Genomic DNA, 15,859 nt, shown 5'->3' on the forward strand with positions numbered 1-15,859 from the left:
TGGCGCGCCCCTTGGCCACGGTACAAACACCCTGAACCGACGCGAGCAGGACGCCCATGTGTGGACAACGGTAGGCACATGGAATGGCTCTGAAAGTGCGGGTACTCACTTTCACGTGCGGTAGATCAATTCTGGGAGCTGTGGATGGTCTAGATCACGGTTCAAGGTCGTCTGGGCCGCGATGACGCCGAGAGTAGCATTCCCAAGAACAAAGAGTTCTGTGGACTCGTCCTCACTTGGCCTGTCTCGCGGCATTGGCAGCACGAGATGGTTGCCCTCAGTTATCATTGCCGAGATCCTACTCATAGCTTACTTATACTAAAGAGTAGGTCGTGTTTGGCCCCATATCGAACTCCGTACCATGTAGAGGGTTGATCAGTCGTACGTCGATACATTGTTCTGATATCAGCCACGCCGTCGTGTGCCCTTACTAATCGATATTTCAGATACCCAATCCGATGATTCCAAAACCTGGCCCGGGTAACAGTGCACTGGCCGGGCTGTCCACGCGCAAGCACATAACCGAAGCTTAGACACATTGTTCACTCAAATGGCCCCAAAATAGTCATTCTGACTTTCTCATTCATACCCAGGGCGCTTCTGATGCTCCCCTCTGTCCGGAGCGGCGCACCAACGGGGTAGATTCCGCAGAAGCCCCCGGGGACGGATATGAGCGGCTGTTAGACGATCTGGCACGGGCTTAGCTGCTGCTGCTGTTCTGGACCTCGCCGTGCTGCATGCCGGTGATCTCGGCGACGATGGCGTTGATTTCGCGCTGGCCCTGGGCGGTGCAGGCGTCCTTGCCGCAGATGGCGGTGACGAGCACCATGACGCGGGGCTCCTGGACGACGTGCAGGTACGACATGGGCGTCGTGAGGATCTCGGTGGCGGGGGCCTTCTCGCACACGGTGCAGATGTCGGGCGAGGCGACGAGGCAGACGCCCTTGTGCTGGTCCATGATGGGCGCCACCGCCCGCATGTAGGCCTCGCGGTAGTCGGGCAGGGCGGCCGGGTCCTCCGTCACCAGGCGCGCCGGCACGTCGTGCGTATAGGGGAGCTGCGTCTCGCCGCACATGAAGACGAAGGTGACTTTGCGGGTGGGGGCCATGATGACGGTTTTTGTCTCTCTTTTTCCTGTGATGAAGGATGAAGATGATGGGGGTATCTCTGTTTTCTTCTGGGCTCTTGGAGCTGAATTGGACTTGAAGAGAAACGTGGGTTAACTGGTTGTCTTGACCAGGGACGAAAGTTTGCAAACGCGGTTGCGGGCAAACGACGAAAACCTTGACGATGAGGAGAGCGGGGGCAACGCGGAGACAGCGCGGAGTCACGTGAGTAACAATTATCCCAGCAACAACCCAGACCCTGTCGAACTGACTGATATGTGTAGCGGAACTCGAACAAGGTGCTATCATGACATGAGCTGTACATGTGATGGTTTGGCAACACAGCTCAGGAGTCAGTGGGTGTTCCATAACGAGTCCATCCAACATGTCAACGCAGCCTTCTATAAAAAACCTGTAGCACCCTTCGTCGGATTAATAGTATCTGTAGGGTTCGTAGAGAGGCTTGATATTTCATCTACCAGTCACAACTCTGCTCTGGGTTCGGCATTCTGAGCCTGGCCGTTCTCGCGCGGGTCTAAGACATTGGTGTTTTTTTTACGGATAGATTCATACCCCCTAACGAGACCCAACCACACGATGGACATGATTCTACAGTGAATAATTAGTGGATAAAGTACGCCACCAAGCTTGTTCTATTGGAATAGTACATGCTCAATGATCTGCTCGCTAACGATTGCGGTTAAACAGGTGCTGCAGTGCCTTTTGACACCAAGGGAAGCCGGGCAAGTGCGGGTTTGGGTGCGTCTGCCGGAGCTGCTGTGCGGTCGCGGTACTTGGTAGATGAGAGCATCCACTCCCCAGACTCCTTCGCCAGTGTCTTTGGACCAGAGAGTGTGCAGGGCTATCTTTCCTCTCTGTCCTGATGATATACCGGCAAGTGGCCACGGCTGAGAAGCACGTGTCCGTGAAAGTCTGTTTGTGACTTCCAATTGTTGAGAGACAGCGCGACTTCTACAATTACCATGTTTGCTCAGCCCGTGGGAGCCAGGAACGCCTGGTGTGAAGGGGTTTGTGGTTTTGGTATCCCACTCTGGACTGCAGATTGCAAGACTGCCCTTCAGGAAGTCGACTAATGGAAACCCATGGACTCCTATAGGGTTTTACTTCAGCAGTGGCATATCCACCGTCTCTCGCAAACAGAAAGTCTGAATTGTCCCCGGAAAAGCAGGTACAGTTCTGGCCTTGGCAACATCATACCGATCCATCGTCGATAATATGGATGATCCGATAGTATCCTTTCCCGTGACAGAAACGGACGACAGCCGGCACTGCAACGGGCATAGCCAGGCAAGAATCAAGTATTTGAACGGCACCACGACTCCCTCTTGGCACAAAGGCAGATACTGGGCTGCGCAAGTGTTCTCGCTACACGACTAGCAAGAAGCACTAATCCTGTAGGGCTTCGCGACGCACATCTCTGGGCAACAGGAGGCAGACAATGTCGCTGTCTCAATACCCGAGCCGTCATGTTCACTCTGGCCGTACGTCGTCCGTCTTCAGGGAGGATCCAATGGGGTCGGGTGGGCAGGCTTTCGCCGCGGGGGCATATGGTGAGGCACCCCACGACATGCCTTATCTATCTGAAGGTTGCGGCACCACGGAATCTCGAGGTGTTGAAAATAGATACGGGAGAGCCAAGCGCGACAAAGCCAAGGCGATAGATCAGGTATAAGTCGGCCTGCCGGAATGATGGCTGCTTCAGACTGCCAGCCAGATCCATGATATCGGCATCTGATTCGAGACTAGCTTGTGGCAATTGTATTGTCAGAAGCAACCAACTTCAGACAAAGCTGCCTATTTTTCAGCTACCTTCTCGATGCTGACGTGGCTGCATGGAGGAAGGGATGGGCTGGTGGGATAGCGAGGCCGAATCTGGGGGTGGGGGTCCCAAGGCGGAAAGTTTCTAGAATTGGCCAGGGGCGGGCGCTGTAGTGTTCAGATCTCAATGCAAGGGACACGCGACCCAAAACGGGCTGTCAGGTAATGGAAACTCGCTGGACGGGACACTTGGTGAAGCTGTTACGTGATGGAAAATCCTGACGTCTGTCTAGGTCTGAGCCTTACGCCTTGGCACCATGAGCTTATTCCAACGTTCCCATATCCAGATGGCTACCGCATCAAATGGTAATTGCGTATCATGCCGATGCAAATAAACCAACGGATGGGCGACGACAAACGCCAGAACACTGATCTGATCACGGCAACTGTAACGATGACATGGATATGAACTGGAGGATCGACTTGGCTGGCTTGAGTTGGATGGATGAGAAATCTGCCGCATCACTATTGGTCGAGATAAGGCAGACTTTGCCAAGAGATAAGGTCCGCCCTGGACCCCCGTCGCGGTGGAGACCTGGATGGGTATGGCCCGACGCTACCTCGCTACTTATCGGTGGGCTCTCGACTACTACCACGCTATAATTACACGGTAATACTGTACCTACAGTACCTGCGCCGACGATTACGACTTGCTCCAGTACGAGGCTGGGCATTGAGAGCAATAACATCCTCCCGCTGGCAGCTGGGGCTGAGCCATCTGGGCCCGGCATTGCCCTGTCGGTTCTTCCGGTAAGCCCGTTGTATCTCAGCTGCAAGAGGTTCATGCTCGATCTGCCATCTATGCGCATATGCGCACCTGTACGGAGGATGTACATAGCAATGTGGAATGTAGCTGTGGTTTCATCTGGTCCGATCGGCATATGACTTCCAATGTCCTTATCTCTGACTGCGGTGTCATGGCGCAAACCGGGGCGCATGGCTGTTTTCGGGTGGTATTTTCCTGGGCAAATGCGCCGGCCCGCGAAGCTCTAATAGGGACGTTTGTTTCAAGCGCAACGCTCGCTGATCGGGTCTTCTCTGCTCCAGCTGAAATTTGAGAAGCAGAAGCCTTGGGGGTCCAGCGTACTGTTGACATCATGGCCATCGGCCTTTTACCACACATGAACAGTAACCTGTCGCCTGCCATTATCGCGCACACACAGAGACCCTGCCTACCCGGACCATTCTGCCACTAGCGCTCACCCAGAGAAATTGTTAGTGCAGTACAAAGGGTGTACCTAGCAACGGTAACCAGACTGAATACACCGTCTGAGCTTGATCATTCTTGGTAGACGCTACGTGTGTATACGTGGAGTTAATCCGACCAACGCCGACACTACCGGTGCGGTCTCTCGCCATGTAATCCATTCAACCAGGTCTTCGCTTCTGACAGAGGGTCCGCGACAATGTCAACAGCTGGTTGTCAAGAGTCGGGGTTCCGAACATTAGAGACCGAGGTGGGCAGCGGGATCGTGAATTCAGACAAACATAGGTTTGCATTTGAAGGGGTTGTATGTCATGAACCTAGCTCGCTCCTGCGTGACGGATAATAGTAGCAAGTATAATAAACAACACATTGTCCGCAGATAAGGCAGGCCAATATCTACTGGGCGACTTGAAGAGAAAAGTGCCCTGGAACAAACTCTTTGTAAGTCCCAAGACAAACGATTTCGTAAAATTTTCATGGGCCCCACATGCTGACCCAGCGGTTCTGGGGCCTGTGCTTTCGCCCGTTCTATTTGGGGGTGTGCTTGCTGTGCGAGATGCAGGGTCGGTCGGGTCTTGGCTGCTCGATGCGTGCGTTGCGGGACCTACGTCGGTAAGTAATGTAATCTGGGCTGGGCAGATAAACAATACCAGTAGGTATGTATCCACGTACATACATACATACGTGCCGAGCGTCCTTGATTCGACCAGAGTTTCTTGCTTCTGGATGGCACCAGGGTGGCAGGGAAAGTGGCACGAGTCCAAGGAAAGCCCAGGAAAGTTGAGCAGATTACCGGTATACCAATGCCGTGATGGTATAGATCTGCCAAGGCACATCTGGTAATGCGAATGGTTGCAGAACACAACATTGAGCCCCTTGCGCTGGCTTCAAGCTTTTCCTTTGCAGATGCCGAATCATCATTGGGGGAAGGGTTCTGCAGTCCATTCTCCCAAATCAGGTCTAGACCAGCAACCCACTTATACCATGGCCTAGCATGGGGTTTCCGAGGCTGTCTCCATCACATTTGAAGATTCAACGACAAATCTGAGCCTCCTGGTGAGCAGATACGACAGATACGGCGAATTCCCGTTTCTGCTACTCTCGGTGGTCCGTTTTGCCTATTCCGACCACGACGGGCCGTTATCGCTCTGTTTCTTTCCCACTGGCCGGTGACGTGCCCAGAAGTCAGTCAAACTTCTGCTACTGAGAATACCTACAGGAGTACTGGATTGCCCTTGCGTATCCTGTTCGTCACACACAGTCCGGCTCGGCCGCTTGAGAACGCATCAGTACACAGAAACACCAGCCAGCAGTTGGATATCAGCAGTGTCGATTCAGGACCGAACAACTCCCGCGCATACCGTTTTCCCTCTCAAAGTACCGCTTTCATGCAAGCGCAGAAGCGATCCATTCCCATTCACACCAATCGCGACATCGGTCCTTTGCCTGGCATCCCGCGGTGGCTGCTCGAGCTGGAACAAGCACGAACCTTGGCACTGGGCCGCCCCAATCCCCATTTTTCCTGACGGAAGCTCTCTGCTAAACGTTCGCCCATGGCAGGAGATGGGACGTAGTAGTGGCAGATGTACCCAGCTAACGCAGGCCGCCTGGATAAGCCCCCCTCCCCATTATCTGCATTCCATCTGGGTCACCCTCTTATTGGTTTGGGCGCCGATTTCTTCCCAAATATGGCGCCCCTGCCAGCCTGCTGTCAGGGATCAAGTACTTCGGTACGGGTGATCTCGCGACCTAGGCTAGGGATTCCTAGAGCTTTCGGTGCAGAGGAAACGTAGGCAGCGTCCACCTTTATTAGGTGCTGTCGCCTCTCGTATATAACTCTACGCCGCGGCCGTCTGTTCCCCGGCAAAAGGAGTCGTTCTCGTTCCCCATTGCTCTATTCGGATTTATTGGATAGAGTTTACGACCGGGACCTTTGTCTATAGATTCCTCCGGATTCTGGTATCCCACCCAATACACCTCTACCACCAACCACATCGACACGCGTCTACGATTCTGCAAGCTCGTCGCCACGACCATGTCGTACTCGTGGGTTGGAGCTCCTACGGAGTTCAATGGGACCAACGAAGAAACCGGTGGTGACTCCAGTACGTTTATCTGCCGACGGGATCCCGTTCTTTGCCATTCGCACCTGTGAATGACTGCTTACCTCGACAAAACCTCTAGCCACCGAGAACCTGAACCAATGGTACCAGTCCGGAGACCAAGCCTTCATCATAATAGCGGCTTGCATGGTTCTGATTATGGTCCCTGGTATCGCCTTCCTCTACTCCGGATTGTCTCGAAGAAAGTCGGCCCTATCGTTGATTTGGGTGGTTATGATGTCCTTTTCCGTCATCATTGTAAGTATAGGCATCGGCACTCACTGCATGGCCACTGTCTAATCCAACCGTGACAGTTCCAATGGTATTTCTGGGGTTATTCGTTGGCGTTTAGCAGCACTGCCACAAACGGATTCATTGGCGATTTACACAAATTCGGTCTCATGAACACGCTCGCCAAGCCGTCGCCTGGCTCTCCTCTTATCCCCGAGCTCCTGTACTCGTTCTACCAGGTAAGCAAACTAATCAATGTAGTCGGCAGCATTTGTACTACCGGTGCCGCCCCACTATGGGCTATGGGGGATGTTGTGACTAACATGTTGTGGCCGTTCAGATGCAATTCTGTGCCGTGACCGGTGCTCTCGTTATTGGCGCGACCGCCGAACGGGGTCGCGTCCTTCCCGCCATGGTTTTCACCTTCTTCTGGGCCACCATCGTCTACTGCCCTGTTGCCTGCTGGGTCTGGAATGTGAATGGATGGGCGTTCAAATACGGAGTTCTCGACTACGCCGGAGGTGGCCCCGTCGAAATCGTCAGCGGAATGTCGGCACTCGCCTACTCTTGGGTCCTCGGCCGCCGCCACGAGAAGATGATGCTCAACTTCCGACCCCACAACGTATCTCTCATCACCCTCGGAACGATTCTGCTATGGTTTGGATGGTTGGGCTTCAACGGTGGCTCTGCGTTTGGTGCCAACCTTCGCGCAGTGATGGCCTGCTGGAACTCCTGCCTCACCGCCATGTTTGCCGCCATGACGTGGTGTCTACTCGATTTCCGCCTGGCAAAGAAATGGTCGATGGTCGGCTGGTGTTCTGGTGTCATTTCTGGTCTCGTCGCTGCCACTCCCGCCTCGGGCTTCATCCCTCCCTGGGCCTCGATTATCTTGGGTGTTGTGACTGGAGTGTGCTGCAACTTTGGCACTAAGGGTATGTTACGGCTGGCTTCATGATGGAAGGTTTCCATACTAACAATGTGGCAGTGAAATTCCTTCTCAAAATCGACGACTCCCTTGATGTGTTCGCTGAACACGGCATCGGCGGCATGGTTGGTCTTATCTTCAACGCACTCTTCGGTGCTGGCTACATCATTGGCCTCGACGGGGTCAACACGGGCGCTATAACCGGTGGCTGGGTGGACCACAACTGGAAGCAGCTCTACATCCAGATTGCTTACGTCGTTGCCTGCACGGCCTACTCCTTTGTTGTTTCCGCCATCATCGCCAAGATTATCGACGTCATTCCTGGCCTCCATCTCCGTGCCAGCGAGGAGGCAGAGCTCTTGGGCATGGACGACGACCAGCTTGGCGAGTTCGCTTATGACTACGTTGAGGTTCGCCGTGATTTCCTTGCCTGGACTCCGGCCAAGGATGAACCCCACAGCGGCAACGCCCAAATCGTACCGCAGCACGGCATCGAGGAGCATGCCCACATGGCCAACACCAACGGCACATCGCTCGAGTCCGAGGCTGAGAAAATTGGTATTTCAGCTCGCGCACCTGCCAAGCAAGCGGCTATCGACAAGGAGGCGCACGAGCGCGAGCACGAGCACGATCATCGCGACCCGGCCACTACTACTCAATAGCTCGAACGGTGCTGGTAGATTCTTCCGGGGCTCTGTTACGTGGCCCCCCATTGCGTTTGGGATTCTGGTTTACTGAGTTATCTGTATAACAAACCCGTCTGGTTGGAAACAGGCAAAGGCTTATGTGAATGGTGTAAGCTATGTACATACATATGGAGATTGTTTGCGCATAAAAGCGTATGGGAGCGAGGAGTTACGGGATCTAGATACCAATCTATGCTTTCTTATTTAATGTCATACCAGGATCTGCACTTAATCATACCAGACCGTAATAATAAGCAAATAGGTAACTATCAATGATGTGCATGCGTGTCAAACCCGATAGACAGCATGCTCTTGTTTCGGTATTGACCCGGATCGTCATCTCCACTTCGTGTTGGTTGGGATTGGGGGAGCTCTTATCGATAATGCACTGAGTAAGGGAACAACAGGCCCAAGCAGCAAGGGTCAGGTCGCAGGGTCCCTCCCACCTCTTGCCCAACCTTACCTACCTAGGTACCCAATCGATAAGGAACTATCAGCCTTCCAAGTTCCAACCAACCCGGATGGCTTTATCGACCATTCGCTATCAACCCAACATCTCATGTCGCAGGCTTGTTTACTGCATGTCTACACTGAAGAAGGAGCCGATATTCGTGGAGCATCCTCTGAACACACCTCTTGGCAGCTCTCTGAACCCATGAATACCAGGCCAGAAACGTACGCCTAAAACATGATGACATGGCGAACGTTGCTGGCCCCGCTGGGAAGCTTCAAGTGAGCAGATGCGTTTGCGAAACTGCTCACCAGCGATACCATTTGCCACCCACCACCACAATCGCCTTCGATCACCCGGGCCCTGCGACACACGTCTTGATACCACATGCCGACTTGAGCGACGAAGACGACGACGAAGAGGACGACGTAGACGAAAGCGCGAATGGCGGAGGTGGCAATGCTGTCGCATCACAGCCTGCGACTGCCCCTCCAATTGGAGTCGTCACTGTAGGCGGTGGCACCGACGGTTGGCCGGACTCTTTAACGGATGATTCGGAAGACTCAGAAGATGAGGCAAGCGAAACGGATCCGGTGAATACGACGCCTGAACAGTTCCCCGAAGACGGGACTCCGCCGTCAGTCGCGCCTTCGAGATTGAACCTCACAGCCCTGTCGCAAGTCCACAACCTCTACTTCGCGGCCTACAGAAACCAGATCCACATCTCGCACCCGCGTAGCTGTGTCGCGCACAGTCTACCTTCCATACCAGATTTCGTTCTCACACCACCTGTGAGCGATGCGGGAAGAAGAGTTGTTGGGGCTCTGGATCGTGAATTCTCCCATCAGGTGAACCATTTGATAACTGGGATGTTCGGGGAACAGGAGATACTTCTGCTCGCCTACGATGACGGCGATGTGATCGGCTACTACACTAAATGTCTACAGGCGGAAGTGAGTCAGCGCGAGGCAGATACTGAGACCAACGACCAAACGGTGCGGCCCTTCTTTCACGAGAACGTCCAGCGGTCTGCTTGGGGCCTGGCAATCCATCAGAAGTCCCGCGCGATAGCGGTTGGCTCTAACGCCCACGCAGCTACCTTGTTCTTACCAGCCTTGTCGGGCCAACCTTATGACAAGCCACTGCCCTTCGTATACCGTGGCATTGAGCCGCTGTACAAGACCGTCGTCAGGGACACCCAAGTAGTGAAGACGGGGGGAGACGTACCCTATTCGTCGCCGCAGCAGATATCTTCTGCCATGAGTAAGCGGAACCTCAACTGGAGGGTTGTATTCGAGACTGGTGAGGTAGGGCACAACATACCAAATCTGGACTTCAGTAGCGACAAAGATGGCCACGTCGACAAGGTTGTGGCCATCGACGTGAGAGGAAACCTCTGGCTCATGAATATATGGGAGTTGTGGGAATCTCCCCAAATGATACCAGGCATCCACAGATCAAGGATGGCCCCTAATGGTATCCTCCCTGACCAAACAAGGTAAGTCAACCGCCCCGAGGTGAAGTCGTATGGGCTTGTGAACAATCTTGGTCCTGGCTGCGGTGGAAAGTTCTCCTAACTGATCTGATCAAGACCTTTGGGCTGGGGTGTTGTGGTGATACCCGAAACCAGCTTTCTGGCCACGGCCAACTTTCATGATGCACTCGGGATATCCCCCCAAAAAGCACGATTCGCCGAAAACGATAAGATTGGGCGCTGGATCGACACCAGTCGTGCAATACATAACTTGGCAAACGTCGCGACCACTCATCCATGGGCTCGTCGGACAAACCGCGTTGTGCCTCATGAACATCAACGCCTCGTCGAGTCGAACTGCTGGGTTGAGAGGTTTCGGGATAGCAGCCACAGCTTGAAGCCAGTCGATCTAAAGCCGGGGAAGAACAAGAGACGCAGTACGGTTCTGAAGGATGGGTGCAGCATTCTCCGTACCTACGAGACGGATATCGAGTTGAGGAGTCACGAAGAAGGCGGGGTCGGCATTATGTGCCAGCATGCGACGGTGCAGATGAATCGGCCCAATTTCCCATTGGCTAGATGGGGAATCGACCGCATTAGCAACGTGGTGTTTGTGCCGGAACTCTCTCTTGTTGTAGGGGGTTCCATGTCGGGCCGTGTTGCTCTGATCACGTTAACGAAACCACAACCGCGTAGTGACCAGCTTGAATGGCTGTTCGAACGGGGGTTCAAGATCGAGGCGATTCTGCCAACCCAGAAGGACGAGGATGCTGGCTTGCGCCCCATCTGTCCTCTGTACGGCGTGGCCGTCGGACCTCTGCCCGTAGCGACAGGATCGGGGGATAACAAGGCAAGGAACAGTCTGAGATACCGCCTGATGATTCATTATTATGATCTGCGGATTCTGAGCTACGAGATTAGCCGAAATGTAGAAACGAATAGACTGATGGTCGCCTAAGGCCATGCACACCAACCAACAAGAGGCAGCGTTTGGGAGTATCGGGGGGGGGGGGAAGGGGGGCTTTTCTACTGATGACTTAAGCTCCTACTTGATTAGATGGTTCTCGGATATCACGACTCTGGCGGACGTTGCATCATATCGATAACTTAGGTACAAGTGAATAGGTCGACCTAAATGCAAACACTGGCAGCCTCAGATTCCCAACCGACTTGTCGAGTATCAATAAGACCCAAGTACATGCACATAGCTGTGGCTTATACATGGGTGCGAAAAACAGTCAAGCAGTCTGCATCTGTTGGCATGTGATGATCCCCCTATGTTGTACAGTTGTTTACCGACTGAAGAAAAGTCGAGGTCTGGGTCTTGGCCTTGAACCTCATAAGATAGGGGTTAAGGACACTATGCGCGGAAGCAAACAGGGATCAAGAGGGCGTAAGAGGGAGTAGTGACGTCGCGGTCCAATCTCGCAGTTGGACTTTAGAACATTTGGTGTTTTCGTGTTCGCAATGACGTCCCTAAAGAATTCGTGCGGCACTTGCAACTCGTTCGATGGGTGAGCGAATCGTATGTTGGCATCTAAGATGGATCTTGGGAGGAAATCCGAGTAGACCAATTCGGGTACGAATACGACGACGACGCAATCCCATTGGCTGCAGCAGTCGGGCTTAAGCGGTATTGCAGAAACGGATTGCACAAGTGGCTAGCGGCAGGGCTAGGTGCTATCTGGTTTAGGGCGGCACCCCCCCTGCCCGGTGCATGTGGGAGGAAACAGGAAATGGGCGAATCGCGATGCGCCAAAAGTCAATTGACAAATTTCCAGGGACAAGCAAATTGCATACCTGCTGCTGCTGCTTGCACATAATAATAACACTAGCGACATACATAGGCCACTTTCTCGTCCTCTCTTCGACTCGACTCCTTTCAACCCCCTTTGGACACGCCGCCGGCCTTGATAACTCGTTGCTGCATCCTCATTCTCGGCTCATTGGGTGCAACAGAGTGTTCCAACCCTCATATATCCCCCTCCTTTCTATCCTCTCCCGTTCCTCACCATGGGCGCGCTGGAAGAGTTGGCGGGCCCGTTGGTCCAGCAGTTCTCACAACTGCACGTGGCGGCGCAAGTCGCTGCTCTTGCCGCTGCCTTCCTTGTTCTCTCCGTCTTCGTCCACGTTGCGAACCAGCTCCTCTTCAAGAACCCCAATGAGCCCCCGCTGGTCTTCTCCTGGTTCCCCGTCGTGGGGAGCACCATCACCTACGGCATGGACCCCCCTCGATTCTTCCAGGAGAACCGCGCCAAGTACGGCGACATCTTCACCTTCATCCTCCTGGGCAAGAAGACCACCGTCTACGTCGGCTGCGCGGGCAATGACTTCATTCTGAACGGCAAGGCCAAGGACGTCTGCGCAGAGGACATCTACACCGTCCTCACCACCCCCGTCTTTGGCAAGGACGTCGTCTACGACTGCCCTAACTCCAAGCTCATGGAGCAGAAGAAGGTACGCTTGCACCCTTGATCCCCCACTCCTGCGTCACGGTAGCACGGCAGCTAACGCTATTTGCAAAACAGTTCATGAAGATCGCCCTCACCACCCAGGCCTTCCAGTCCTACGTTCCCATCATCGCCGACGAGGTTAGCTCCTACTTCAAGAAGAGTGCCGATTTCAAGGGCAAGTCTGGCATCGTCAACATTCCCCCCAAGATGGCCCAGATCACCATCTTCACCGCTTCCCACTCGCTCCAAGGCAAAGAGATTCGCCACAAGTTCGACGAGACGCTGGCCGACCTGTACCACGATCTGGACATGGGCTTCAACCCGGTCAACTTCATGCTTCACTGGGCCCCCCTTCCTGGAACAACCGCCGCGATCATGCACAGCGTACCATTGCCAAGATCTACATGGACACTATCAAGGAGCGACGTGCTGCTGGCAAGTCGGACGCGCAGGACATGATGTGGCATCTGATGGGCTCGACGTACAAGAACGGCACTCCTGTCCCCGACCACGAGATTGCCCACATGATGATAGCCCTGCTCATGGCTGGCCAGCACTCTTCGTCCTCCACCAGCTCCTGGATCATGCTCTGGCTCGCTGCGCGCCCCGATATCATGGAGGACCTCTACCGCGAACAGGTCGAGGTCCTTGGTGCCGACCTCCCGCCGCTCCAGTACGAGGATCTTGCCAAGCTGCCTCTCAACCAGGCCATCATCAAGGAAACCCTTCGCCTCCACGCCCCTATCCACTCCATCATGCGTGCCGTCAAGCAGCCCATGCCCGTGCCTGGTACCAAATATGTCATCCCCCCCAGCCACGTCCTCCTCTCTGCCAGCGGTGTCACCGCGACTGACCCGACCTTCTTCCCCGAGCCGGATACCTGGGAGCCCCACCGATGGGACAAGGACTCGCCTATTGCCCCCCGCATGGTGGTCAAGAACGAGGACGAGGAGGAGAAGATCGACTACGGTTATGGCTTGGTCAGCAAGGGTGCTGCGTCTCCGTACCTGCCCTTCGGCGCCGGCCGACATCGATGCATTGGCGAGCAGTTTGCCAACGTCCAGCTGCAGACCATTACGGCCATGGTTGTTCGTCAGTTCAAGTTCCGCAATGTGGACGGCAGCAACAAGGTGATTGGCACCGACTACGCCTCGCTATTCTCAAGACCTCTTGAGCCCGCCAACATCCACTGGGAGAAGAGAGACGCATAGTTTGTCTGTCGATGCACCTTGGAGGATCAAGAAAGAAAAGGGGAATTCTTGTACATAGCGTTTATCGCATATATAATGGCATGGCATAGACACCCTCACCACATAGGGAGGCAACATAGACGAGATAACTGCAACCTAACGTATACACAATAATAATAATTAGGATAAGAAACTTGATCATCTACCCTAGTGCTGATGTCAGAGATGCAGCGAATGCAATTTTGTTCCGATTCGGGCACATTTGTGCCTGAGGCGTCTAGCAAGGAGGGGCCCGGCAGCTTCTCTTTGGTCGGTTGGTAAGGTACATTGAAGTAAGTCTTGCAATCTTGCAGAAGCTTCCGAATTGATTGATGCCTCTCACTCACATGCAAGCCGCCAGGGTCTACTTTCTGGTTCTCCTGTTTCTTGGTGGCCACTAATCGTTCAATGTCACATGAAACATTGATGGATGTTATGCGCTGGTCACAGGCAATAAGTAGCATTCTCGGGAGCTGCAGGTAGTCTATTATGGCAATGCGCCCGCCTGCGCATTGACAAGAAATAGTGACGTCTGGCGCGTGTACGATTGACGACCGATACGACCACAACCATCAGCAAACATGACCTCCGCCGCAGAACTTGGGCCTCTCGTCCGCCTCTGGGGCATTTCCGCCTCTAGGCTCCCATCGCCCACTGCATCGGCCGACGACTTGGCTCCCTTCCTCCTCGCGATCCTCCAAGAAGCGCTCCCCTTCATCGACGACGCCGCGCCACGCGCCCGTCGCCCCGACGCCGACGCCGACTCCTCCGCGACGGCCGCAGCCAAAAAGCTTTGGAAGCCCAAGAGCGTCAAGTCGTCGCCGGCCGACTCGGCGGCGCCCATCGAGGTGTCGGAGCGCGTCGTCGGGGCGGGCGAGCTCGAGACGGTCGTGGCGCGGGCCCTGCTGGACGACGCGACCAGGAAGAAGACGCAGGCGCGCCTCGGCAACGAGGCCTGGGCCTGCCGCCGCAGCGTCCACGAGGACAAAGCCCAGAAGGGCACCGCGAGCTGGGCCGAGTTCGTGCGCTGCTTCCGCGACGAGCACGCCGCGGCCGAGGACGGGTTCACGCCCGCTGTTGTCGCGACGTGCGAGGCGCTCGGCTGGGACTGCGCCGGCGTCGGGCCGGTCGATGTGGCGGAAGGGGAGGAGGGTGGCGATGCCAGCAGCGGCGGGCGGCAGCGTTGGGGCCGGTTTACACTCAAGGTCGTTGAGATGCGGCACAAGGTCGGCCGGCCGGTGCTCAAGGACCGCACGTTCCCCGTGCTGCAGCTGACCGCCACGGCCGGCGAGGAGGAACGCGAGTTTGTGGTGGTCAGCATCCCCGTGCCGGACTTCGGGACGAACGAGGCGAGCCAGCTGGCGCGCGAAAAGGGCGCGCAGGTCGCGGCCTACGTCAGTGTCGAGCGCCTGCGGGTAATGGAGGCGCGCGACGACGACCAGCAGCCGAGCGGCAAGGCCGGCAAGATCGAGTGGCTCATGGCCACGGCGAGCGACGCGGGTGGCGTACTGCCGTCGTGGGTCCAGAACATGGCCATGCCCGGGATCATCTGGAAGGACGTCCCGCTGTTTCTCAAGTGGATCGCCGGGGAGAGGCTGGAGAAGGACGTCGCCAAGGTCGGCCCGCTCGGGACCGCCTCCACCGCCGAGACCCCTCAGAAAACAGCCTCCGATACTGCTGCTGCTGCTGCCGCCGCCGCCGCCGCCGCCAGCACGAGCAAGCCGGCAGCGGGAGGAGAAAGCGCCCCGGCAGCAGCGACAGCAGCTACGGAGGTACCGGATGATTCGGACGTGACAAACAAGCTTGCAGCGGCGTTTGATGAACCTCGGGAGGCCGAGGCGGCGGATTCGGGTGCGCAGGTTGGTGCTATGCTTCTAAAGTAAGGGGGCCAGACTCTTCTGGAGGGCAGATGAGACGTGTTTCTCAGGCTTACCAGCAAACTGCGAGACCGGGCTATATGACACTGTCCACAACTGCTTCTTACGGAATATGACTACATATATGCACGCATGTGAAGATGACACTGCTGATTCATATGAAATGTATCTATTATTCCTGGCTATACACTGCCTGCCCATGTGTCTATAGGGTCGTATCTTTGGATGAGTCTTTACTCAAAACACCTGCTGACTCTCTACGGACTGCGGTGTCGGTGC

General features: G+C 55.1%; 5 protein-coding genes across 5 annotated transcripts; 4 read left to right on the top strand and 1 right to left on the bottom strand.

The window, feature by feature from the left end:
- Positions 1-700: 700 nt before the first annotated feature.
- Positions 701-1,108, bottom strand: PG985_015175 (uncharacterized protein; the record flags this gene model as incomplete). Its single annotated transcript, XM_066834941.1, has 1 exon — positions 701-1,108. The coding sequence occupies one exon, from the start codon at positions 1,106-1,108 to the stop codon at positions 701-703; it is 408 nt and encodes a 135-aa protein (XP_066676144.1).
- Positions 1,109-6,187: 5,079 nt separating this feature from the next.
- Positions 6,188-8,072, top strand: PG985_015176 (uncharacterized protein; the record flags this gene model as incomplete). The annotated part of the gene is made up of 5 exons (XM_066834942.1): positions 6,188-6,257; positions 6,337-6,512; positions 6,569-6,724; positions 6,826-7,417; positions 7,471-8,072. The coding sequence occupies 5 exons, from the start codon at positions 6,188-6,190 to the stop codon at positions 8,070-8,072; spliced, it is 1,596 nt and encodes a 531-aa protein (XP_066676145.1).
- A 720-nt stretch (positions 8,073-8,792) lies between these two features.
- PG985_015177 (uncharacterized protein) lies at positions 8,793-10,979 on the top strand (the record flags this gene model as incomplete). The annotated part of the gene is made up of 2 exons (XM_066834943.1): positions 8,793-10,045; positions 10,139-10,979. The coding sequence occupies 2 exons, from the start codon at positions 8,793-8,795 to the stop codon at positions 10,977-10,979; spliced, it is 2,094 nt and encodes a 697-aa protein (XP_066676146.1).
- Positions 10,980-12,034: 1,055 nt separating this feature from the next.
- On the top strand, positions 12,035-13,685 carry PG985_015178 (Eburicol 14-alpha-demethylase; the record flags this gene model as incomplete). Its single annotated transcript, XM_066834944.1, is given in 3 exon segments — positions 12,035-12,478; positions 12,550-12,858; positions 12,873-13,685. The coding sequence occupies 3 exon segments, from the start codon at positions 12,035-12,037 to the stop codon at positions 13,683-13,685; spliced, it is 1,566 nt and encodes a 521-aa protein (XP_066676147.1).
- A 599-nt stretch (positions 13,686-14,284) lies between these two features.
- Positions 14,285-15,586, top strand: PG985_015179 (uncharacterized protein; the record flags this gene model as incomplete). Its single annotated transcript, XM_066834945.1, has 1 exon — positions 14,285-15,586. The coding sequence occupies one exon, from the start codon at positions 14,285-14,287 to the stop codon at positions 15,584-15,586; it is 1,302 nt and encodes a 433-aa protein (XP_066676148.1).
- Positions 15,587-15,859: the final 273 nt, after the last annotated feature.

Source organism: Apiospora marii (assembly GCF_038362585.1).
Source record: "Apiospora marii strain CBS 49790 chromosome Unknown utg000013l_segment0_segment0, whole genome shotgun sequence".
Taxonomy (NCBI): Eukaryota; Fungi; Ascomycota; class Sordariomycetes; order Amphisphaeriales; family Apiosporaceae; genus Apiospora; species Apiospora marii.